Raw genomic sequence first — 27,063 nt, forward strand, 5'->3', positions numbered from 1 at the left:
TAAGTATAGCCAGGAAAGTTGTACCCCTAACCTCTGCAAATCCAAAACGGCCTAGCAAACCATGGTTTGATACAGCTTGCAAAAGTGCTATTGGTGATAGGAAAAAACGACTGGCTGCATTTATAAAGAATCCTTCCCAGGAAAACCTAAAGCTATTCAGGATAGCTAGAGCAAAGGCTAGACAAACCATACGGTCAGCCAAAAGGAATTCCTGGAGAAGTTTTGTCGGCAGTCTGGATGCCAAAACTTCTGCTAGAGCGGTTTGGAAGGCAGTAAGGCGAATCAAAGGGAAAGAATCAAATGCAATAGGGCATTTGAAAAACCAAGGACGAACTGTCACGTCCCCCAGAGAAATAGCTGACTGCCTTGCATCCTCAATAGCAGAAAAATCATCCACTGCACACTACACGCCAGAGTTCCAAAAAGTCAAAACCAGGGAGGAAAGACACCCCATTGATTTCAGGTCAGAGAACAATGAAGACTACAACAAACCGTTCTCGCTTGAGGAACTGAGGGAATCGCTGGACAAGTCACATGACACAGCGCCTGGAGAAGACGAAATCCATTACCAGTTCCTCAAGCACCTTCCCGAACCCTCATTGGCAGTCCTGCTAGGGGTCTATAACTGTGTGTGGCAAACAGGCGCTTTCCCAAACAGCTGGAGGAAAGCCACAGTTATACCGATACCTAAACCGGGAAGAGACGGCTCTGACCCAGCTAACTATCGACCAATAGCACTAACAAGCTGCATCTGCAAAACCATGGAAAGAATGATTAACAGTAGGCTGGTCTGGTACCTGGAAAGGAATAAAGTGATCTCAAACTACCAGTGCGGATTCCGGCAGGGGCGGACAACAACTGACCACCTGGTAAGGCTGGAAGCTTATATTAGAAATGCATTACTCAGAAGAGAACATCTAGTAGCTGTATTCTTCGATATAGAAAAGGCCTATGACACAACCTGGAAACATGGCATTCTACGTGACCTGGCGCTTATGGGGCTTAAGGGACACCTCCCCCGTTTTGTGGAGGAATTCCTGAAAGATCGAAAATTTCAGGTTCGAGTGGGCAACTCCGCTTCTGACACTCATGACCAGGAAATGGGTGTACCCCAGGGCAGCATTCTGTCAGTCACCCTGTTCAACATTAAAATAAATAGCATCATAAATGCGCTGTCCCCTGGCATAGAGTGCTCTTTGTATGTTGATGACTTTGTCATTCTTACTTATGGGAAAAACATGAACACCTTAGAAAGGAAATTACAGTTATGTTTAAACAAAATTCAGGGTTGTGCAAACTATAATGGTTTCAAATTCTCAGACTCCAAAACAGTTAGTATGCATTTTTGTAATCTAAGGGGACTCCACCCAGACCCTGAACTATTTATACACAAAAAGAAGATCCCTGTCGTGAAAACTACAAAATTTTTAGGCCTCACCTTAGATTCCAAATTTAATTTTCTCCCCCACATTAAGGAACTTAAGAAGAAATGCCAAAAGTCATTAAACATACTAAGAGTACTCAGCCATACGGACTGGGGAGCTGACAGAGATACCTTGCTGCTGCTCTATCGGAGTCTAATTCGATCCAAGCTAGACTACGGATCCATAATATATGGAGCAGCAAGGAAGTCGTACCTAAAAATACTGGAACCAATACAAAATGCTGCCCTGCGTCTCTGTCTCGGCGCGTTTCGTACATCACCTATCCCAAGTCTCCATGTGGAGGCTGGAGAACTCCCCATGGATATAAGAATGAAAAAGCTTGCAATGCAGTATATAGTCAAGCTAAAATCCAACCCCACGAACCCTGCTTTTGACTCCATATTTAACCCCACAGAGGTAGAATTATACAATCGAAGGCCTAACGTCATACAGCCGTTGGGCCTTCGAATGAGAGAACCCATCCAAAATTTAACCCCACCCATTGACCAAATCTCTAAAATAGAAACCCCTCAGAATCCTCCTTGGCTAATGAACAAACCCAAATTAAATTTATCCCTCCTTAATTTCAAAAAAGAAAATACAGACCCAAGCATACTACAAGTCCACTTTAGGGAACTGCAGGAGAGCTACGGAGATTGTGGCACCATCTACACAGACGGATCCAAAATGGAGGGAAAGGTCGCGTGTGCCTGCTCCTTTCGGAACAAAACAATCTCCCGTAGACTCCCCGATGGCTGCTCCATCTTTACGGCCGAATTGCACGCAATATTGCTTGCACTTATGGCCGTAAAAGCATCAGAAAGGAGTAAATTTATAATCTGCTCCGACTCCAAATCTGCATTGCAAGCTTTGGGGCGGATGAAGACTGACATCCCATTGGTACATAAGAGCCTGAAGCTGTTGGACCTAATAACAGCCGACCGTAGGGATGTCACCTTCATCTGGGTCCCCTCCCATGTTGGCATTGAGGGAAACGAAGCCGCAGACAGAGAAGCATAGAGAGCCCTAAATCATGCGGTGTCAGGAACCCAAATTCCCTACTCGGACCTGAGACAAAGTATTGCCTCTGCCACCTATCGAGAGTGGCAGAACCGATGGGAGGCTGAGACTCACAGTAAACTCAGGCAGATTGTGGCGGATGTCAGGTGGCGGCCCACATCTAAGGGTCTGACAAGGCGTGGTAGCACAACCATGTCCAGACTTAGGATTGGCCACACCTACATCACGCACTCTTTTGTACTGAAGAGAGAGGAGCCCCCACTTTGCGAGTACTGTGACTCTCGCCTCACCGTGGAACATATCCTCGTTGATTGCCCCAGATACCAGGATGTCAGGGCGAAATATTTTAGAGCCACTAATCTAAAAACACTATTTAATAATGTCGACCCTGGGAAGGTACTGGGCTTTATTCGGGAAGTGGGGCTATCTACGAAGATCTGATTTCTGAATTTGTGAACATGCACTATTTACATTAGATTTTTACCAAATATTTAAATTTTTACTACCTTTACTATTTTAACTGTGAATAGACCTTGATTTTAATTATATGACTGTATAGAATCTGGCCCTTGTTGTTTAGAGAGAGAGTGGTCCTTGAGGGACTGCAGGCACGACATGGCCTAAATTGTGCCGATGTGCCTCAAATCAACAAATCAAATCTTACTTACATAATAAAAACAAAGGTTAACCCTAAGATTTTATTTTCATATATACTTATTGTTTACATCAAGCAATGTTTGAAGCTGCTGTTGAGAATGTCCTAATCAATAAATGTCTCAATTAACAATTACAAAAATTGTGTGACAGAAGTGTTATTGGATAAATTCACTGTATTAGTATTGCTATTGAAGCCAAGCCTATTAATTGTTTTTGTTTTGAGGATTGTGCTTTCAAGAGAGCTAGAAAACAAAATAGTTAAAAAAAATATCCAGCTGAGCTTCATAGGTAGACTGTTGTCATATATATTCTGGAGAGTGGTATTGTTCCCCAAATTACAGGACACAAGCCAAGTTCAGAGCCGCCTCTACTTGAATACACTGAAGAAACACTGTGTAGAATATATTTTCTTTGAGTTCAATGCTTTCAACTAAATTACATAGAACAAGTAATCCCACTATGAACAGATAGTCACATAAAACACTTGTTTAAATATCTTTTTCTAAGTATTAACAGTATAAGCATAAGCTCTAAATCTGTTTAATAAATGTAGTAAATAAACAGCATTATCCCAAGTAACCATTGCCCAAATGACACCACAACAGCTACATCTCTTAGTGCTACTTTCTTCAGGGAAATAGCTCCATTAACTTATTGTTTTTCAAATATTGTCTTTGTATTTGTGTATATTCAGACAATGCCCATGTGTTCCAAGATAAACCAGATAACAATATACACTTCCTTGTCCTGACTGATGTGTCTGGACTCAAAACTTATGCCTGCTGTTTGACTTTCTACAAACCCTATCAACTGACCAAGGTAAGGGCATCAAACTCCTGTATTTAAGATGAAAACAATTCTTTTTCCAAACAGGTATATAGTTTCTCTTTAGTGAAATGCTATGTTTCTTAGACCAATAGAAAATAGATTATTTAGAATAACAGAATAACATTGACCTTTTGGTTTCCTTAAAATCCAAGTCTTGACCTTTTCAAGACTGTCTTTCATTATTCACCTTTCTCTGCTGCTTTAACCCAAGACTGTTAACTGCAGTATTATGGAATTGCTTCTTTGAGTATCAATAAAATATTTTCCTAGCTTATAAAGATGTTATAGCATTGTTTGAGAGCCACTGTGACATGAGCTAGTCAAGGTTCACTGAGAACACTTGGTTTTCATTTTTCACGAGAAAATTTAAATCTTGCGCAAGCCTCGTTTTGATATCTGTCCACATGGTCAGTCTTCTATTTAGTCCTCGTAGAGAAAAGACATATGTCTTGAGGAGTTCTATTTGTATTGAGTGAAATGTTATTAAGTATCATTGTAAAAATTCATTGGATATTAATCTTGCAAGTAATTATTGAAGTATTGTTCGTTGTCTGATAGCTGTATTTGCCAGAGTGTTATTATTTTACATTTAATAAATATATTGTCTGCTATTCAGTGAATTGACTTATGAATTTCTGTCTGTTGTGTACGGTAGCTATAGTGAACGTCCGCAATAACAGAAGTGTAAGAAATGAAGTGAAGAGAAGGCATATTGAATTATTATTTAGCAGACACTTCAATAAACACCAGAAGAGGTGTTACAATAGACCACTGGAAATACATTTTAATTTTATATTAACTCTGTATTTAGTAAAGAACACACTATGTATACTGATGCATTTAGATGAAAAAATGTTTATGAATTTTTAAGATACGTTTTTTTTTTGTCATCAGTCTGGTAGCTATAAATAGAATGTCATGTTCTACTTTCTTCAGGAACCAAATGGAAAAATGAGTTATGAACTGCGAGAGTTGAAAGACAAGTCCAACAACTCTGACAAGTCCAACAACTCCATCAAGTCTGTGCACTGTTACATCCCACAGTGTTGCGTCCTTGTTTCCAAGTATCCATACTTCTATGCCATGAAAGAGTGCATGTCTTGGTGAGGTTTCTCTTCAATCTCCTGTGCATCCTGTTCACTCTCCTGTTTTCTGTTTACCCATGTGTGTCAGTTTTCATTAGTATTTAAGAATTTTTTATTTCCTTTGAAGTTTGTGTGAAAGAGTGTTTTTCATGTCTCCTTGTCACCATTATCATTGCCCTTACCTTACAAATGATATGATTAGGGATTATAAAAAAAATTGTTTAGTCAGTTGTTCAAAGTAATATTGATTCTAAATCTTGTTACATTCAAATAAATTAAAATGCTTGATGTTCTCTGTTTGCCTTAACAAATATTTTCATTTAATTTATTGGTGTAGCATCTCAATAGGAGACATGGCTAAACATGTCCATTTCTTTCAGTATGATCAGTCATGTGGAAAGAGACCTGGAGGAGATGTTCCAGTTTCTCAAAGACTTTACCTACACAATGACAATGTCACCAGTGCCACCAGCGGGGAATGTTATTGTGGTATGTTGCTGCCATACAATTTCATTTTGAATAAGTGCACAATTTTAATAACAAAATTTTAATAACAAAATATTTTTCTTCTTTTTACCATTGACAGTAAAGAACATTCTTAAATGAATTTTATTTTATGGAATTGTTATTTTTTTTATGAAAATACAAATACAGGTGTAAATACATATCTATAGAAAATATGGTTTCTTATCTGCCATGTTATGAACTAGTGATATGTATCAGCCAAAGGAATGAATTTTCACCAACCCAAACATGTACACATTTTTAGCATGTAATGTTGGGTCAGTAGCTTGACAGAATCTCTGGGCCAGCTCACCATTTTTCTATAGTACTGTGATAATCAGCACAGTTTATTTTGCTTTCTCTCCTACAGGAGATCTGCATCTACAATCTGTTTATATCGTTGTTTCCACCTGATTCACCAGACAAGCCTGTACTAGACATTCCACTGCACTTGACATTCTTGTGTTTCCCCATTGAAGAGCTCCTGAAAATTTTCACTGCCATCTTGTGTGAGGAGAAATTAGTTTTTATAAGCTTCAATTATGCCTTACTGACTACAGTAATGCAGGCAAGTGATTTTTGATCTTGCATTTCATTTGATTACGTTTCCTTCTTTCAATTAATGGGTTTTAAATTTAAAAATAAAATTTTAAGCGTATTTATTGTCAATCCATATGTAAAACAAATGTTAGAACAATCAACAAAAGCTATGACAAAGATTTACAGAAACTGAAGCTTTAAAAAATTTTTTTTTTTTTTTTTAATCTCAGAGTTTTCTGTACTATATCCTGCCGTTCACTTGGAGGTTTACCTATGTCCCTATATTGAGTGCCTCATCACTAGAACTCTTGGAAGCACCTGGGACCTTCATGATGGGCTGTCATCCTAAGCATTTACATGTAGTCCAGCAGGTTTGTTTGTTGTCTATTATACTCATAGCACCTACTTATAATGAAATAGGTTTTCTCAAATACTCAGAAATAATATAATTTTCAGAAAAATTAAAAAATTACTTTTAGTCTCACTACTTTGGTTATCAATACAAAGTGAAAAGTATTGTCTATTGTAACTGAATATTTCTGTTAAAATAAACAATTCCTCAAATCATCACTAAAATGCTCTATCACTTTCACTACTATCACTATGACTGGATAGCATATTGGCTTACTGATGTCTTGTTCATGGGTTCAAATTCTGTTTCCTATAATTGTGAAAGTTTGCTTGAAGTAAATTTTAATGATAAGGATTACACATTGAATACTTAAGGCATGAAACTAAACTCTAAGGTTGGGATGCTCAAGATATTAAAGTTGCTTTTTGTTCATTTGGAATTAAAAATTTGCAATAAATATAGCTTAAGTCAATCAATGCAGCTTAAGTCAATAAACATATCTTAAGTCAATAAAATAAAGCTTAAGTTGACAGTCAACTTTGGGGTGGAGGTTAAAAGACAATCATGATAAATAACAACAATGAAGAAAGAGTCTGGATTGATGATGTAGAAGCAGATCTGCAACAGCTTGGGGTTAGGGCGTGGAGACGAAAGGCCCAGGAGAGATCTGAATGGAAGGATGTGTTGAAGCAGGCCAGAGCCCTCCATGGGCTGTAGCACCACTGGGATGGGATGGAAGAAAGAGTCTGGCTTAATGAGCCTGAAGTTATAGCCTGGGGCACACAAAAATGTCGCTCATTTATTGATGCCTCGTGTGCCAATGAGTGTTGAGAGTTGATGATGATGGGAGCTTTAGGCAAGTTTTTTTTTAATTTAAAAAATTAAGGACTACATTTGTGAAAGTTTTACCAGTATCATGGCTTTATAATTATGTTTATGATTAGTTTCGGATTTCTTTTCACTAGTATTAGGAATTAACAGCTAGTTCAGTAATTTTACTAACATTTGGGATTTAAAAAGGTCTTGGGAAATTTTTTTTACTGTTCATTGGGATTAAGTTTTGTCTCAACAATTATATTTTTGGCAACTAATCTAGAATGAATTTATCTTAACCTTGCCTCAGGTAGAAGGTTTGGTGGTTGTTAACATTGATGAAGGAACTATCACTGTGAATAAACCAAGTGAAATAACGTCACCCTACATTTTTTCAAACTCCAGTTATAACTATGACACCGTCACCATCGACAGAAATGATTACATTCCATATCTCCCTGTGGGTCCAGCAGGTTTGCTTAAAAATATCTGTAAAAGGTCCAAATACCAAATGGAACTCTCTGATGTTCAGAGGTAAGTTATTAATTTGTTGGAGCATATTGAAAGCTATTCTGTGATGTGAAAAAAAATGTTTTAAGCAAAAGCATTTCATTGATATTTTAATCGTCATTTTGATCTAAAAAAATATGCATACAATCTTAATGTCTATAATGCAAGTAGAGTATAGCTCATACACTGTGAATGCTAATGCTCAGAGCTATCATTTTCCCAAAAGAAAGGTTGTTTTCCCCGAAGACAGTATACTTTAAATTGCTTAGGTCCATCCTTTTGAGAATCAAGATTCAAATTTCCAAATAATTTTACAGACCCTTCTACTTTGATATTGAAGAAGAGCGAGCCTTCCGCATGAAGAAATGTATGCAGTTCAACACGGAGATCAGCTTTGCATTCCTGGAGATGATGGTCAATCTCTTCAGGTATGTCTTTTTTTATGAATACATTATTTCTTTGCTTTATTTTATAATTCCCTTTTTTAAGTTTTAGCCAAACAAGAAAAAAAAACAAAAAAAAACCCCCATAAGTTCAAAGTTAATGTATGAAACAAAATATACAGGTATAAAGGTCAAATATATACGAAGTAAACAGCAGTACAAACAAGTAAGAAGCATGTAAATAAGTTTGACAGTTGCTAATATTTTGTAAAACTTGATAATACTTCCTATAGTTTGACAATTCTTTTCTTTCTTTTCATCATAACTCTAAAGTTTATTTTCCATCGCTATAGTTTAGTTCTTTTAATTCTTTAATCAATGTAAAATGCTGAAATATTTTAGTTCAATGGAAAAATGTATTTTAAAAAACTACTTTCTGTAAGTCTACCAACAATTACTAATTTTGTCATGTTGGTCTTCTGCATGTATAATCTATATGCATGCCATTTGTGTGCATATTCCCAAAGTCTGACTTTAATATTGTATTTTCTATCGTAACTCAAAAACTTCTAATTATAAGTGAAAAATAACAAAAGTAAATATTGTCTGAATTAGTTGCTCATGGTTGTTGGTGTTGTAATGGCAGCTTCTTTTCTGTCAGTTGAGTTCTTTACTTTTACAGGCTTCTATCTTTTCATTTTTTAACTCTATTCTGTATAAAAAGGAAAAAAAAAGAAAAATATACGAGTATTTCTAAGCCTCAAAACATAAAGCAATTTACTACAAACTTCATTGAAGAACATATTTTTAGATAATTTTGCAATTATCATTCTGATAAATACAGATTAAAGAAGACAGTATTTTTGCTTACTTTATCAAATCCTTTTTATTTCATGTTTTATAATTTATTTTTTGTTTACAAATTTGTTTTTACAAGCTTTGCTTATTCGCTGCAAACTGTTTATTTCTGTCAGCTTTTAAATGTGACACTCATAAAACAGAACAATTAATACAAAACAGCCCCCTAACCAAGCCTACAAACCTAAGAGTGACACACAATGTGAATACTGCCCTCAAACGCAGACAATTTGACAATATATTTTTCAAACATTAGAACCTTTATGCAAACAGTTTTGTTTTTATCTAAAATAATGTTATAAAAAATGTTTGTATTACCAAGTTTAATGTTTTCTGTCATACTAGCTACTTACATTTTAAACAATTTGTTTACTTTTGTATAAAAGAGAAAGAATGCGTTAAGAATATATTTAAGTCGATTATGATTTAAAACAACAAAGAATAAGCAATATTGAATAGCACAAAGGAGAAGTAGAAATGTAAAAAATTAATTGTACACTTCATCATACTATCATTTCTTCTCTAAGGCCTTGAATGAGAACACTTTACAAAACCATTTAACAGATCATTATTCAATCAAATCAGTTGGCCAGGCTCACACTTCGCCATATATCTTCATAACAATGAGTTCGATGAATACTCATGAACATTCACAATAAATGTGGTTGTCAATAAAATAAGTATCATCTTTCTGTTCTCCAAATGATTTCCAAGTTGCAGTACTGAGCAAACAACTGTACATCATTAACATTAATACCCCATTCCTAGTTACATTAAGCACAAAACCCAGCCTTGAATTCAATTGTTAGTTATTATGTCATTGTAGATAACAGTAATATAAAAAATAACAAAAAAAAAACAACATAACATTTAACATTTCATTTTTTAAGCCAGTACATACCAGACGGAGGATGATACCTCAAAAAAGAGGACATGTCATGCTTTTACCAGACATCCCGTAACCCTATGCTCTCCCCTAACAGCATTCCAGCAGTGACACTTTCACACCGGCACATTTATGTATTAAAATCTGTGGGTAAGGGGTTAACGATTTTGCCCCATGTCCGTTGCCGCCCCTTATGTTTTATTTTGTTGCTTTGTTTGGTTTGACTTGATGTTTCTTTCCTTTGTATGTTTTGAAACCACACCCAGAGGTTGCCTGTTGTACCTAAGGATTGAACACAGAAGTTTTAACAAGAAAGTCTTTCTGGAGAGTGTCCCTGAGTGCGACAAGCCATTCTATGAGAGGGTAAATTGTTGGCACACTTTCAGAGAATGTTGGGTGCTAGTGTAGAAAGCTAAAAAATGTATATTCATATAAATTGCTTGAAGAATTTGTACAAATATATATTAAAACTGTCACAAAGTTAAATATATATGACCCTGCACAAGCAGTGACATTTTTAAGCTCTTAAAGTCATTTTGAGTTTATTTGATCTTATTATACTAATTTAATATTCTGTAAAATTGACATTTCACATCAGGGGTGAGCAAACTATTATACTGCCTGTTGACTAATGTCTGTTTCAACCTTATGTTTATAGTATTTTGTTTGAGTAGAATTCTCAGTTCTCACTTTGATTCTGAAATTATTCAGAGTAATTAATCTGAAACTATACCACAGGTCATTGTTTCACTAGCTGATTCTTCTAGGATTATTCTTTGTAGTTTCTTCTTTTTGTGGGGAGTTGATTGGAATTTTTTAGTTTCTAAAGAAGAAAATAAATTCTAGCAACAACACTGGCACTGATTTAATGATGAATGTTTTTTTTTTTAAAAAAGGTTGAATCATAAGTTTTAAAGGACAAATAGAAAGTTAAGATACCATTTCATGTACATTGATATCTGAGCATTTTACTTGTCAGTCTGGCCATCCCTGATTTTAAAAAGACAATGCCAAACAAACATTTCTGAGACAATGTGAAGAGTTTGTTACAAATCTTCAATACAAGAAGCTTTATGTGAAGCCAGTTTGTTGCTGTGCCTCTAGATTGTAAAACAAGTTTGTTTTTAGATAGGAAATATGCCCACCCCTGTTTTAAACCCATTATACAGCTGGTCTTTTATCTCGAAATAGGCCGATGTGTTTTGTCACAGATATTAGCACCCTCTATTACAACTTGATAACTGCAACTATATAAACTACTGTTGAATTTGATAACTGCAACTATATAAGCTACTGTTGAAGTTGTTATAAAAGGTTTTTTATTATACAATAAAATATTCTCAACTAAAAAAACAACAAAATACTGTTTGCTTATAGATCTTCATCTTTTAAGCTATGTAGCTAAATTATATTAGATTGAAAATATAATTAAGTCTGCCTTAATTCTCATATAAAACTGTTGTCTGTGATATGTTTTCAAAAGTTTGATTGTCTGTCCAAATCTATATGTATATCCTGATATTACTTTTGTTTGGTTCACATCAGTCTGCATATTGCTCTGGTGCATCTCTTTTTCTTTATTTTATCTCTCATGTATGTGCAATGCTTGTAATTTAATTCAGAAATATAGAGTGCTGGTATAGTCAACTTAGTCATATTCATCAATTATTGTTATGCCTACATCTATAGTACATCTATAGTATTTTCTTTGGTACTCATGTCTTACCTGTTTTGGATGTTTCTTCAGAATTGAAAATTATTACAGGAAGGCATGGGATGGCTGCAGGCAGGGATCGAGCCTGGGACTATCGAGATGGCAGTCCAGAGCATATACCACACGACCAGGCAGCCATTACCTTGGCCAATTGATAATTCTAATTGTGTATAAAAGTATTTCAGTTATAAGCTACAGATTTCTTAACAGACATTTCATTTCATATAGGATGTTTTTTTACCATTCAGTTGTTTAAAACAAAAAAGGCTATGAAATTTTACTTTGACCGTGTCTATAATTAGTTTTTAGTGCTCTTGATAAAGACATTTAAAAAATTCAAAAGAAGAAAGACTTTCTTTTTTTAAAACTGTATTGTTATTTGAGAAGTAAGCTCTTAGTGTACAGTTATGCCCAAGGAATGATCTTAATGCATTAAAAAAGCTTAAAGACGTATTTAAAAAAGAAAAAAAAAACAACAACATTGGCACCATTTGCTCAGTTTAAATTTCAAAATTTGCTTTTGTACAAAATATACATTGTTAGCATTCTATGCATATATAAGCGCATGAAGTGCTTATTGCTTATAAATTAATGCCTAATAATTAAAAAAAAAATTAAACTTTGCCTGGGATTGAGTTTATAAAACCTTCACTAGCTGTTTGTGTATAGTATAATATTGTTTGAACATGATGATCTTGACTAGACAATAGAACTTTGGGTTAAAGCAAATATATTTTTGGTCCTTTATTTTGAACCTTGAACTCTAAATTGTTCAGTGTTTGGAACTAAATGACTGATTTTGCTAAGACTAGATGTGCAGATGTGCAGCTTACATTTTCTCTTCGTTGTTCTTTTATGTAACCTTTTTTTTTTTTGTTACATACATGATTTAATGAATCAAATATAAAATATACATATATATTTATCAATGCTTAATTACACTTGGGGAGCATGGTGGCTGAGTGGTTAAGCACTCGGCTTCTGAACCTGGGGTCCTGGGTTTAGTATCTTGGTGAAGACTGGGATTTTGAATTTTGGGATTTTTAGGGCGCCCCTGAGTCCACCTAATTCTAATACATGACTTTAGTTGGGAAAGTAAAAAAAGGTTAGTCATTGTGATGGACACATGACACCCTGCTCATTATCCATTGGCTATAGAAACAGATGGCCTTAACATCATCTGCCCCATGGATAGCAAGGTCTGAAAGGGTAACTTTACTTTTTTTTTAAAATACACTTGAATATGAAATATACATTCATTTATCAATGCTTTATTACACTAATTCTTGATATGCCATATAGAAGTTTCTTTCTTGCATGTTAGATTAGTCACTGTGAATCCTTGCGTTAGAAAACTAATGTTACAAATAGTTTTGATATATACTGCTGCCTTTTTCTTGTAATGCTATTCCATTCTGTTTAGAGAGTGGATGAGGGACCACTTTAAAATAAAAGAGTTCTTGGCTTAAGCAAATTAAAATTATTTTTGTTTAATGTAACCTTGCAAAATGGGCATTGAAAAAAAGGGAAGATAAATAGTCTATATGACTGAGATAAACTGCTCAGGGACTTTTGATCTGGATATTGATTCCGTGTGCTGGCTTGCTTGATGTTGTTGGAATTCTCTGATGCTCATCCAAAATAACACACGTGGCTTGTTTTGATCTTTGATTGTCCAGATTATGTGTTGCCTCATCTAGAGACTAATAAATCAGGCATTACCACCTTAAATAATGCTCCAATCATTATACTCATGCCCTCAAAATGAGCACCATGGATTTTTATCCCTAGAGGGGTGTATTTATGGAGACTAGAAATTTTCATTTCCATTTGGTTCAAGTCAATGTGTTCTCTACTGATTGCCTGAAGCCAGCACAACCCCTATCCCTCCTTTTCCACCAAAGAGATTCCATGCTAAAGGAACATAAAAGATTTGCTATACTAAAGCAATAATAAGAATAATAACAATAATATAAGACTGACTTAAAAAGTGAGATAGCTAGAAGTAGTTCCATCGACCAAATGAATGTTTTCAACAGATTAGCCCAACCTTTTTTGTCCATCATTACAGGTACTTAACACTGACATGTTTAAGCAGTTCCTGGAAGACAGGCTAAATGAGAAGATGGACTACTGGTATGAGTATGAACTGAAAACAAGACCTTACAACAAACCAATACCTGGTACACTGTACTACAGGTAAATAGCCCTCTGCTCACCAGTCTGATAGACCTTTGCCAAACCTTTTTGACTTATTTACATTTACTTCAACATTAACTCTATTGGTCACTTATTTTGTTGACCACATTTTTTCACATCTCAAGTTTTACAGCTGTGTTTTGAATCTAGATAATACAAAAAAAAAATATTCTTCTATCTTCTGAGTTAAATAAGTATAAAATTTGTAAATTTCCAAAATTCTAATCCTTTATTTTAAAGTTAGGTAGTTATCTCATTTATTTTCATTGTCAGTCTTTAAAATTATTGATGTTTAAAATAGTTATAATGATCTGAGTAATAATCTGGTCTGAAATAATATTTTGAAAGTTAGTGAAGTGTCTAAGATATTCACTAGAAACAATCATTGTACCTGATTAAATGAGTCCTTTGTCATTGTATTTTTGAAGAAAAAAACAACAATATATTCATGTGATTTCATGAAATACTTCATCTAGTTCAATATAAAGCTAGTTAAAAATCCTTGTATGTCGAAAGCTCAGTTGTAACTGATTTAATGTAAAAAGTTTTAAAAGTTCAAGAGTTTGTTAAATAACATTTTACAGGCCCAATGCTCGCCCTGCCACAAAACAAACATCCATCACCACCTTCTCATCCCTGGCACCAAGAACTTTTGAAATCTTCCGGCTTCCAGCTCTCAACGACTCACTTTCATATGCCAGAAATATGATGAACATGTTGAATGAAACTATAGAGGTCAGTGGCAATAATTAAAAGAAAGTTGTGTTCTACATATTTTCCACGTTAACTTTCAGTGATGCACTTCTATTTTGCTAACCTTTTTTTTTATTTCTATAGCACATCTCCTTAGTGCTCGTAAGTCCTGGTGCCCAACAAACATGAGAGACAGCTCAATTTGAGAGTTAAATCTTGAAACAAAACTTCTTAACTCTTTCCCTCCGTAATTATTTTTTCACATTCAGAGGGAATTCTTCATTTTGCTCATTAGTATTTCACTACCATATTATGATTAAGCTTCAGTAACTTTGTTTGTTGTGATCAGAAAATGTTTTATTTGGTATAGGATTAAAGGTGAATGCATTCTCCTTCTATATTACATAAAGAAAAGTTTTTAAAATTAAATATTAATTTAATTTAATGAGGTCAAATCAATGATGGTATCGATGATTAGGAGAGAAAGAGTTAATCTTCATCAGAGATTTGTGAACACATGTCCCCTCGAGTTGGCAATGGGTTAATGCCTCTTAGTCCCTCATATTTTTGTTTTAACAGCTTCATTGAACTTATTCATTCAATGGAACCTGATGAATAGTCTCTTTTATAAATGGCATCAATTTGAAAAAAAAAAAATGTTCTTAACTATTTGAATATAATTTGTTAACATCTTCCTGTGACCAATGTGGTCAGCACAACCATTAACTAGTAATTATTTTTTCCTTGTGCTAGTTATTATGTTTTCCTTGTGCTAGTTATTATGTTTTCCATGTACTAGTTAATATGTTTTTGTATGTTGATATTAAAGCAGTATTTCTCCATGTGTGTAGACGTGTCAGAATATGTTCACCAAGTCTTCTTACTTGTACTTGAGGGGAATGTTCCATGCAGCCCAGGGGAACATCACTGATGCACTGGATGACCTTCTGAGTTTGCATTCCATCAACACCAGGCTGTTGCCAATACAGTAAGTACACATTTGATATGTTTGGTATCTTTCCCAGAATTACCTGTGATAACTTCTTATAATTTTCACAGGTGTAGCAACATCCTGTATTTACTGAAGTAATTGTGCAGATATTTTGAAGCCATTTAGTTCACTTTGCACTTTATCTCAAGGTCTTTAGAATTCATAATTCATATTGATATACTTGACTACAAAAGAGGTTTCTCGTAGGTATTTGAATAATTGTGGATATGCTCAAGGATAATAATTCTTTTACTTTTTTGTAATAGTTTCTTTTAATACCTCTGTAGCCATTTCCTGTTATCAGCTGAAGACCAAAAAGGTTTATTTTTCAGAGCAGTGTTGGTACAAATCTAAGTTTTATTTCCATCATTATTATTTCTTGTACTTACTAGCCACTTCTATTCTTTACCACCAATGGCCTCTGAGCTGTTATGTGGATTAGCTACTAATGAATGTATAGTTACATTAAAAGTAAGAGTTCTTGTATTATATTTAGACAGTTATTATGTTGAGCTTATTAAACATATTCTTACCTGTATATTGATTATATAGTTTTCTCCTTTGTCAAGATTTGTGCGCAAGCTGCTTCAAATAACACCAGAAACAGAGAGAGATAAATTGTTGAGGAAGAAAGGTGTTCAACATTTGATTGTACTTTTGCATGAACCAGAAACTGAAAAACCCAGACGCCCCATTGTAGACAAAGTGTCCATTCCAGATGCTGATCTCAGTGAGTGTTTGATTCCTTTTAATTGAAGATTAGTTTCGATGTCATTATTTTTACAGTTTTCAAACTTGTTTTAGGTTAAATTTAAGAAAATTTGTTTTTCTTTTTGTTTTATACTATCTAAGAAATAGTTGATCATTTTTATTTTGACAGAAATTTTAGAAATTCCAAAGTTCTAGTGACTCTAACACTGACTTTAATGGAGTTCTTTTGTTTTGTTGTTCCTATGTCTGTGATAAAGAACTAAAGTAATGAAATTTAAAAGACAAAAAGTGTCAAGAATTAGTGGGTGTCATTTTATTTGCTTTCTATCTAGATCTGGAGGAGTTTGTTGAAGCTGTGTCTTTGCTAGAGATGGCAACAGATTATGACCTGATACAAAGGCTTTTCCTAGCCTTGGTGCTCCCCAACAGAATGACACGTAAGTCCACACAGCATAGAGTTCAGTAAACATGTAATAATAATCAAAAAGACCCCTGATACTATTGGCTATGGCAAATAATGTTGTTCATTTTTCTAAATTAATTAGCTCTTATCATGTACGATGTTTTGTTCACAAAAGAGCCTGCAGCAAACCAAATTTAATTAAACTTATTTTTTTCTGAAGAAAAAAAACCTATTGATATAACAGAAAACATTATATTTTAATTAAATTAAATTTAGTTTGAGCAGCAGTTGTGTTTGTGTGTTCAAAGATTGTATAGGTCTAAATGAAACACTTTTTGAAGTCAAGTTAAAATATTCATGTTTTTACAGAATTAATACTAGTTTAGTATTCTTGTCTGAAATCATGTCTTTAGCTCTTATAATTCTTTCTGTCTTAGATGTAGATAAATACACATTCAATGTACTGAAATTATCTTATGATGAGAACCAGAGTCAATGTGAATCTTTGCAACTGGCCGAGGACTGTCTGCAGGCTAATGAGATTGTCCTGAGAGTGTCCAATCTAATCAAGACAGACTTTGGAATGGGCAGAATTGTCTTGACAGACAAAAGGTGATTTTGACACAAGCTTTTTTTGTTACCTCCTTTGTCTTTACAGACAATTTAGATAGTAGGTCTGTTTTTGAATATTGTTTTATCTTTCAAGAATGCTGATAGTGGCTAGCTAATGGATTCATAGGTCAGAAAGTTGTTTGGTGCTTTTTGAAAGTTTTAGATTTGTTTTTTTCATCACTTGAATGTCTGTCTCAGGTTGTTTTTCATCAAAGATGTCAGCAACAGATACAAGGAAATTGTGAAGCTGCGGAACATCACCAAACTGGAAAAAGTTCAGAATCATTCTTTTTTGATAGCAGCAGATGTTCTTGTCATAACAGACACAGGTAATTTTAGTAGCCAGGATTTATGAACTTAAAATATTGTAATGACATACTGCATGCAAATGTATGTTTAGTGATGTTTCTACATAGCAACACTGGTTATTGCCTTGAACTAGTAAGACGAAAAAAATTAAATTACAAAATATCTGAGTTCTAAAGTTGAAAAATAATTTCTAGTTGATTATAGAGAACAATATTTTGAACACTCAAAACAAGGAGAGTTCAAATATTTTCTCTTTAACTAACACAATTTTGGAACTCTTGTTATAATATACAAAAGTCTCATAGATTCTTAATGTTTTTAGTGTATGTATTAGAATGAATTTTTTAATAGTCTTTTATTTTAACTGCATAGACCAATAGTTCTTTATTTGCTTATGAAGAGAATAAAATGATTTAGATGGTTGAATGGTAAAGCGCTTGGCTTCTGATCTGCTGTATCTCAAGTTCGAGTCCCAGTGAGGACTGGGATTTTAAACTTATGTATATTAAGGATGTCTCTGAGTTCACCCATCTCTAACTGGTACCTTACATACAGTGGGAAAGTAAAGGTGGTTGGTCATTGTGCTGGCTACATGGCACCCTCGATAACCACTGCTTTTGAAACAGATGAGCTATATATTATCTGCTCCAATAGAACAGCTTTCAATTGGCTATGATCCAAGCTATACATTATCTGCTCCAATAGAACAGCTTTCAATTGGCTATGATCCAAGCTATACATTATCTGCTCCAATAGAACAGCTTTCAATTGGCTATGTATTCTGTGTTCCAGAGACCAAGGTCAAGTTCACTGCTTGGCTAAAGGAGGAGAGAAACTGCTGGGCCACTATCATTGAAGAGATGAGGGCTGGGAGGATAGTGGCTGAGGCCTCTAAAGACTACACAGCCATTAACCAGGCTATACAGAATGTTCTTTTAGCAGATGCTGTCATCAGGAGGTGATGATTTAGAACTTTCTTTTAGAATGTAATAAAACTTTATTTCCTTGTTTACATATGAATCTACTTCATAGTGTCATGTTGCATACTTCTGACTTTGTGACAAATTGGAATAGAACTTGTCTATTAATCTGAGCATAATACTTTCAAGGCTTGGGTTTTGACACTGCTGGGGGGTAATGTGGGTGGGTGTTGTGCTGGCTGATCAATAACCTCATTTGGTGAGGGTAGAAACTTCAACCTGACTCACAGCTCCTATGACAAGATTTACTTGTTAAATTGCTTTAATCTAGTGTGATTTTTGAGTAGCAAGTTTATATATACATCTAGAATGAAGTAGTCAAAATAGTGTTTATGTAATGACATTATTTATAGATCTCTTTCAAAAGATGTATTCTGAAATATTATATTTTGTTTATATAGTGTTTATGTAATGACATTAATTATAGATCTCTTTTAAAAGATGTATTCTAATATATTATATTATCACAAATATTGAAATTTGAAAGCAATTTTCAGTGAACTAAAATTCCATTAAATAAAAAAAGGTCCCTTCAGTCAAAAGAAGAATTAGTTCAAAGAACTTTGATTTCCTTCTTCAATAAAAATAGGTTACAAAATATTAAATTTTTCACAGGGCATCACTTCTCAAATTTCTATAAAACAGTGAATCTCATATTTTCATTGCATCAAGCTGCAAATTTTTTTGTTTTTAAAACTTAGAGCCTAATGTCAATTACTTTTTTCTCCAGTGGTCAAGATGAACGTGTGGCGCATCACGGGCTGGTGGCAAGGGCAGCTGATTCCCTTTGTTACTTTACAGCCTACATGGCTGAGGGTCGTCATAACTTGCCCTCGGACACCATTGCCACCCTGCAGCATCGTGTGGACCCCAACACTGGACAGAGGGAGAGAAAAACTGTGGAGGTTCTACTGTACACCCCAGGATGTAAGTTACCACAAAAAAAATTGAACCTTTTTTTTTATTACTTTAAAATTGAATTACACAATATTGGAGGAGGGATGTTACGTCTTCATATTGGATGAGACTCTTTAGACATGAAAACGACAAAATCACAGCTTATAAATACTTTACTCTTTATTAATACTGAAAACACTTTCTTGTTCATATTCCTCCATTTTGGTTCTCCTCCTTTCAACACGCATTCGCACCATTTCACATTTACACTAAGATGCGCACGTAACACCCCCCCTGTTTAACAAGTTCGATGTACATCGAACGTCCAAAATACTAAGCACCACATATCTTATCAGCCTATTCCAAGTTAAAATAATCTAAATTCTCTGTAACATAGTGAACCATAATGTCATACAAAACAAAATCATATTAATACCAATACAATTCTAACATTATCTTTAACATATAACATTTATATTCACCAATTGTGATAGTAACCATCACAATACTAATTGTTATTATGAACAATTGACATATATATATCTATACATATCTCTATGTAATCATGCAGATTTCGTTAATACCACTCCCCGCCTATAATTCAATTCAAATCTATATCTGCTCACTAATCATTGTTGTGTACACTCACAATTGAACAACTCTCTGTTGAATATCTACTACACTCCGTGCCAGAATTTACAAATGTACACAATAAAACAGCTTAATTCTTAACAGAATGTCAGTAGTCATGATATACTCTACACAATCTCCCCAACCTTTAAGTACAGCGTGATAATGTATCTGCCACAACATTTTCTTTCCCCGGTATTGTTTTGATCTCAAAGTTATAGTCCATCAGTTGTAACGCCCACCTAGCAATTCTATTATTACCACATTTATTTAAATTAATGAATGCTAACGGAGCATGATCAGTCCATAATTGAAATTTAGCCCCCATCAGATAAAAACTTAGCTTTGTTATGCACCACACAATGGCCAGCCCCTCTTTTTCAATAGTTGCATAGTTTAATTCTGCAAGGGTTAGTTTCCTGCTTACATAAAAAACAGGGTGTGCAATTCCACTATACTCTTGCATCAAACAGCCCCCTATAGCTATGGATGAAGCATCCGTTGCCAAAATAAATTCTCTAGTACTATCGGGCAATTTTAATATTGGTTTTTCAGAAAACACCCTCTTAATCTTGTCTAGCGATCTTTGACATTGTTCAGACCAAATTATAATGTTAGATTTCCCTTTCTTTGTAAGATTTGTAAGAGGTTCAATCATTTCTGCAAAATTTGGAACAAATTTTCTATAAAAATTGCAAAGACCTAAAAGACTTCTAATTTGTTTTTTTGTTTTTGGTATACTAATATCCATTATTTTTGCAACTGTTTCTTCCAATGGTGTAATTGATTCATTTTTTATCTTGTATCCCAAAAAAGGAATTTCACTAAGTCCAATTTTTATTTTTGTTGGTTTCAATGTCAGATTGTTTTCCTTGATAATAGCAAATATCTCTCTTAGACTCTGTAAGTGTTCGTTCCAATCCTCACTAAAGATGCAGATGTCATCCAAATAGCAAATAGTGTCTCTTCTGTGACCCAGTATCTTTGCCATCATCCTGTTAAAAGTGGTTGGGGCATTTACTAAGCCAAAACTCATCACATTCCACTGATAGACGCCGAACGGTGTCTTAAATGCGGATAGTGGTTTAGCCTCTTCCTTTAGAGGTACTTGCCAGTATCCTCTAGAAAGGTCCAACGTGGTGAAAAGTTTCGCTTTTTTCAATTTAGTAAACATTTCCTCTGCCTGTGGCATTGGGAATGGGTCAAATTCTGTAACTTTATTTAGTTGACGGTAATCCACACACAGTCTAATGTTGCCACATTTTTTTTTAACCAGCACAACTGGTGCAGCACATGACGAATTAGATGGTTCTATTACTCCCAATTTAAGTAGCTCATCTATTTCTTTCTGTAACACTTCTCTGTGATGTAATGGTACAGCATATTGAGGTAGTTTATTTGGAACTCTGCCTGTTAATTTGATATCATGTTCTATGATATTCGTTCTTCCTGGTAAATCTGTAAAAATATTCTTAAAATCTTCCAATAATGTTGTTACTTCCTTCGTTTTTTCTGACGAGATTCCCGTCACTTCCACATCTTTCCATGTTTGACTGACATCAGTTGAAATTGTTTCTATGTGTCCCAATCTTTCCTCTGTCTCAAAGTCTACACTCACGGATGTACCTATGACCAATGGATCTTCTTTACTGCTTTTTTCACTTTTTTGTTGCGACCTAAATTCTTTTAGCATATCCACATGAAATATTTTCAGCCTTGAATCAATTTTAATTTCATAATCCACATCACTAATTTTCCTTGTTACCTTATAAGGACCCAACCATTTCGTGAATAGTACATTCTCCTTATCCTTTAGTAATACCAAAACATCTTGACCTACTTCTAGTTTGGTCAATTTCCTGTGTTCATTCACCCTAGACTGTGTTAGTTCACTTTTATCAAGTACATGTTTGCTCGCTTCTTCACAAGCCTTTATTACTTTATTTCTGGTTTCTGTCACTATGTCGTAACTTTCTTTATTTCCAACATGTTCTTGTGGGAGTATTAGTTCTTTAAGAATTGTCATTGGGCCTCTTGGATTTCCTCCATAAATCATCTGAAATGGTGAAAACCCCGTGGTTTCATTACGGCTCTCTCTGTATGCGAAAAGGATTGAGGGTAATGCCACATCCCATTCTTTGGGATTGTCATCTGCTACTTTCGATAACGCTTTCTTTAACGTACAGTTAAAACGTTCACAAATACCGTTGCTCTGCGGGTGATACGGGGCTGTAAACCTTTGCCGAATTCCAAACATTTTCAAAAATGTTGTCGTTAGTTGACAATGGAACTGTGTGCCCCTATCTGACAGTACCTCTTCAGGAAATCCAAACCGTGTAAATAATGTATATAACGCTTGAACTATATCACTGGCTTCAATTCTTTTTAGTGGAATAGCTTCTGGCCATCTTGAGCACACGTCTATCACAGTTAGAATATATCGATGACCCCTATTTGATATCACCGGCATGGGTCCAATCAAATCAATCGCAATCTTACTAAATGGCCTTTCTGGTATATCTACCTTTTGTAATGGAGCTCTGATTTTTTTAGTGCCTTTCATTTGACAAACTTTGCACGACAACACATAATTTTTAATGTCTTTACTAATAGATGGCCAATAAAAGTCCCTAAATATTCTTTGTTTCGTTTTGTGAATTCCCATGTGGCCTGCATATGCTTCATCATGCCCATTCTTCAATATGATATTTCTAAATTCAGCTGGTACAACAACCTGTATAATTTTTCTTCCTTGTGACTCAATTTCTCTTACCAAAATTCCTCTTTCTATATAAAATTTTCCTCCTCTACCTCCTTTCTGGGCCAACTGACGCATCTCTAGATCATTTTTTTGTTCTGTAATAAACCTTTCCTTGTCGAATACTACATTATTAAGTTCTAATGTTTCTGAGTTTTGTAATAATCCTTCTTCTTTTTTTTTCTTATCTGGTAATTGGAATAATTTTTCCAGATCTCCTGCATCCAGATCCTTACATTTGGATCGAGTAATACTCATTCCGAAACACTTTTTCCAATTTCCCATATCCTTTTCATTGCAATTCTTTATACCTGGAATATTTCCAATAATCAAATCAATATGAGCATGGTCTATTACACATGCATCCACAATTCCAGTAAAATATGGTGTATCAATTTTAATTCTAGCAATTGGTAATTGTACAGTCTTCCCATCAAACATCACACAATTCCTGGATTTGCCGGTATAGTCTTGTTCTTCTACTAATTTCTTATTAACACCCACTATTGTACTGCCAGAATCTCGTATCGTCCTTGCTATTTTGTTTCCCACGAAGGTCTCAAAATACTCAAGGCTTCCTGCACATGTTAACATTGACAGGCTTTGATCTCTTCTATCCCTTACTCCGCCGAATCGTCCCTGTACATTTCTTTGGTATTGACCTCGGTTACTATAAAACTGTCCTGGTCTACTACCCATTGGGTTCCTTCCTTGTCCTCTAAACCTATTTTGTTCATCATATCTATATCGTCTGCCGTTGTTGATGTAGTTGTCTCGTGTATCTCTTGTTCTGTTAAATGCAACTATTTCTTCTATGTCGCTGCCTCTGGATAGTTTCTTATCTGGATGTGCCACCTTATAGGCCCTTATCAGTCTTACTATGTCTTCTATGGATTTTGGTTTCCTCTCCAACAAAAATATTTTTAATTCCTCCTGACACTCATAAATTGCTTTGTCTATCATTAGAAATGTCTTTAGACCGTCAAATGTCTTTTCTATTTTGGCGGTTTCAGTCCAATTTTCAAAACTACTGGTCATTCTGTCCATGAATGTCTGTGGGTCATCATTTGTTTCTATCGCACAGTTAACAAATTGTTCACGGTAATACGCCTCTGTTTTTCCGTACGTTCGTAGTAATTGTTCTTTCACCACGCTATAGCTGCTCTGGTTCATGCATATCTTCGATGGGACCTCTGCTACAAATGACTTTGATAATAAGAATGACCATTTGTCTTCGGGGTATTCCAGTTCTCTCATTTCAATTTCAAATTTCTTCAAAAAAATGTCAATGTCCATTTTAGCTTCTTCGAATATCGCACCTTTATATTTTGCTAGTTTATTCCCTGTAGTTTCCCCCTTTCTTTTATCACTCTCTTTTTCTTGGTTTGTTTTTAACTTTCTCTCTGCTGTCTCTTTTTCCAACGCCAATCTTTCTCTTTCAATGGCAACCAATTCATTTTTCTTTTCCCTTTCAATTGCTACTATCTCCTTATCCTTTTCTCTTTCTCTTTTGTCCTCCTTATCTAATCTCTCCTTTTCTTTGTCTCTTTCCATCGCTAATCTCTCTTTTTCTTTGTCTCTTTCCATCGCTAATCTCTCTTTTTCTTTGTCTCTTTCCATCGCTAATCTCTCCTTTTCTTTTTCCCTTTCTCTTTTGTCCTCCTTATCTAATCTCTCCTTTTCTTTTTCTCTTTCCATCGCTAATCTCTCCCTCTCCATCTTCATATTGGATGAGACTCTTTAGACATGAAAACGACAAAATCACAGCTTATAAATACTTTACTCTTTATTAATACTGAAAACACTTTCTTGTTCATATTCCTCCATTTTGGTTCTCCTCCTTTCAACACGCATTCGCACCATTTCACATTTACACTAAGATGCGCACGTAACAAGGGATAAATAGGATTTATTGAAACTCTGCATGGAACATCGCAACTGTTTGAGCACACGTTTATTCCAAAGGTTACCTGAAAATAAAACATGATTACAAATGTAGCTTTTGTAATGAGGGCTTTATATTTTCTTTTTAATCGGTCTCAATTGGCAAACTAGTAAAAATATGGGACATAAAAGAAACAATCATTTGTGATCTAAACAAAAAACTTACAAATTTGGGGCATTTTTATTTTATTTCTACTTTAAAAAAAAATATTTTTTTAAAAACCTTTTTAAACTGACGCTGAATACATTTTCAAATGAATTAAAAGAAAGAAGAATTTATCATTCAAGCTTGGTGGAAAGGCTGTTGCAGGATTATTAAATTCTTAATATGACAGCAGTCAATTTTGGTACCTCTTACTTAAATAATTGTACTTCATAGAGAACAGCACCTTTTTTTTTTTAAGAAAACCTCTTTAAAATAATAATTGTATAACTTAGTCTTTGGTTTATTCGTCAAAATGAGACAGACTTCAATTATTTTTTTGTATTGCTTTTTGTTTTTGCTAGACATTTTTTATAATTTTCATGTGCGTAATTTTTGACTATAAACATAAAACTTCCTTAATGCTTTGTTGTTGTTTTTTCAAAGGGATGGAATGATTTTTGTTTTGTTTTTTATGCTAACTGTGCCCTTATATCTTGTCATCAACTAAATGACATAATAACTATGTTTTCCCCAGGTCAGAGCTCTGGCATGCAGACCAACATTCCTCCAAGACTGTGGTGTGGTATGGGAGATGGTAAAATCAGAGTTTTTGATGCCACCAATTGGATGCTGGAGCATAATTTTATACAGACCAAGATTACTGTGGTGAGTTGTCTCCCTTAGGATTAAAATATATTTGCTATTTCTTCTCATCTAGGACAGACTTCTTAGAACAAATTAAAACCTTAGAACAAATTAAAACCTTTGACTATCTCCAGAGATTTTTCAAAGTTTATCAAAGCACACAAACACTTGCTAATAATTCCCAGATTAAAAATAATAAAAATAATGACTGTTTAAGGCTAGTTTAAGTTGTACTGAATGACATTTTTGTTTCTGGGGTTGTCGTTTTTCCTTGCTTTTTATAAACAATGACATAGAAAACATAAATCTTGATTAAAGAGGAGTGCACTGTTCCATGTGGCTACGCAGTTCTAGCTGTTATCAACAATTTCACCCCAGACTAAGCCTTACTCCACTGGCGGTCATTTTAGATTATCTTTTTGGTGTCTATGCCTGTCTTTCTTTGCCTTAGTAAGAGATCTCCAACTGTCTACGTTCAGAAACTACTTGCTGGCAGAAAGAAAACTTATCCTATTGTTACTTAGCTATTAAAAATAAATTAAAAACTGTTTCAGTATTTAAACAATTTTATAAATCTACTTCTTTTAGTTTTTTTTCTTTATATAATAAAATCTAAACATTTGTTTTTCTAGTCGGCGCTGGTGGCTGTTGGGGAGGCCACCATATGGGCTGGATCTTATGGTATCTACATCATCGAAACTGAAACATTGAGCTGTAACAAGACCCTGACAGATCACCCAGATCTGGTTGCAGACATTGTGTTGACACATGATGGAAGGTACGCTGTATAGACAGTATCTGGCTATATTGTATCACTCAATATTTTATCAATTTCAAACATTTGAAGACAAAAGAGTTATAAGCTTAACCGCATTCTGCATATTAGTCTTACAGAAAGGTTTAAGTGTCAGTAAAATGTTACCAACATTAATGTAAGATTTATGTCGAGGGAGAGAGTAACAGGCATCATGGATGTGTCTCTGAAAGTAGAAAAAAATAACAAAATTATTTCATCTGTTTTAAGCCAAACATTTAGAAGTACATTTAAAACTTACATCAAAATTTCAGCTTGAAATATTCCAATCTGGATATTTAAAAAATTATTGTTACAAATCTTGTTACATTTTTCTTTTAGCATTACAAGCTGGTCAGTGTAAAACTTTAACACTATCAACATAGTCAGAGATCAAAATGCTGAAGCACTGTGTATTCCACAAGGACTGTTTGTTCAGATCTGGAAAAGATTGTTTTTGTAGTTAAAAAGTAACATTGGACTGCTTGGCTAATATTGAAACACTACTTTTTTTCCAACCTCCAGACATGCCTACAGTGCTAGTGTAGATGGGACTGTTATCAAGTGGGAAGTGCAGACCTTGAGACGTGTCAGACGTTTTCGCCTATCAGACGCTAAAAGTTTGAGATTTATAAAGCTCTACGATAACAAACTTTGGTGTGGTAAGTCTATGTCTCTTTGGATTGTTAGAAAAGGAATTTAACCATTTGTTTTAGTAATGGGTTCTTGGGCAGCATAAATATATGTTTTCACTATGGGTTTTATTTCATTATATACAA

At 34.5% G+C, this 27,063-nt stretch overlaps 1 protein-coding gene across 2 annotated transcripts in view; it reads left to right on the forward strand.

Moving 5' to 3' along the window:
* The window catches only part of LOC106063639 (DENN domain-containing protein 3-like), a 47,623-nt gene that overhangs the window by 13,607 nt on the left and 6,953 nt on the right, over positions 1-27,063 (forward strand). For both annotated transcript variants that reach the window (XM_056015799.1, XM_056015800.1), the window contains exons 5-24: positions 3,796-3,920; positions 4,866-5,032; positions 5,395-5,503; positions 5,889-6,086; positions 6,289-6,429; positions 7,534-7,757; positions 8,051-8,161; positions 10,127-10,223; positions 13,646-13,773; positions 14,358-14,508; positions 15,318-15,454; positions 16,027-16,187; positions 16,501-16,605; positions 17,009-17,183; positions 17,382-17,512; positions 18,285-18,450; positions 19,203-19,399; positions 25,382-25,512; positions 26,124-26,269; positions 26,810-26,946. In XM_056015799.1, coding sequence (XP_055871774.1) covers positions 3,796-3,920; positions 4,866-5,032; positions 5,395-5,503; positions 5,889-6,086; positions 6,289-6,429; positions 7,534-7,757; positions 8,051-8,161; positions 10,127-10,223; positions 13,646-13,773; positions 14,358-14,508; positions 15,318-15,454; positions 16,027-16,187; positions 16,501-16,605; positions 17,009-17,183; positions 17,382-17,512; positions 18,285-18,450; positions 19,203-19,399; positions 25,382-25,512; positions 26,124-26,269; positions 26,810-26,946 — 2,937 coding nt within the window. The remainder of the gene's footprint in view (positions 1-3,795; positions 3,921-4,865; positions 5,033-5,394; positions 5,504-5,888; positions 6,087-6,288; positions 6,430-7,533; positions 7,758-8,050; positions 8,162-10,126; positions 10,224-13,645; positions 13,774-14,357; positions 14,509-15,317; positions 15,455-16,026; positions 16,188-16,500; positions 16,606-17,008; positions 17,184-17,381; positions 17,513-18,284; positions 18,451-19,202; positions 19,400-25,381; positions 25,513-26,123; positions 26,270-26,809; positions 26,947-27,063) is intronic.

The sequence above is a fragment of the Biomphalaria glabrata genome, chromosome 17, assembly GCF_947242115.1.
Source record: "Biomphalaria glabrata chromosome 17, xgBioGlab47.1, whole genome shotgun sequence".
NCBI lineage: Eukaryota > Metazoa > Mollusca > Gastropoda > Planorbidae > Biomphalaria > Biomphalaria glabrata.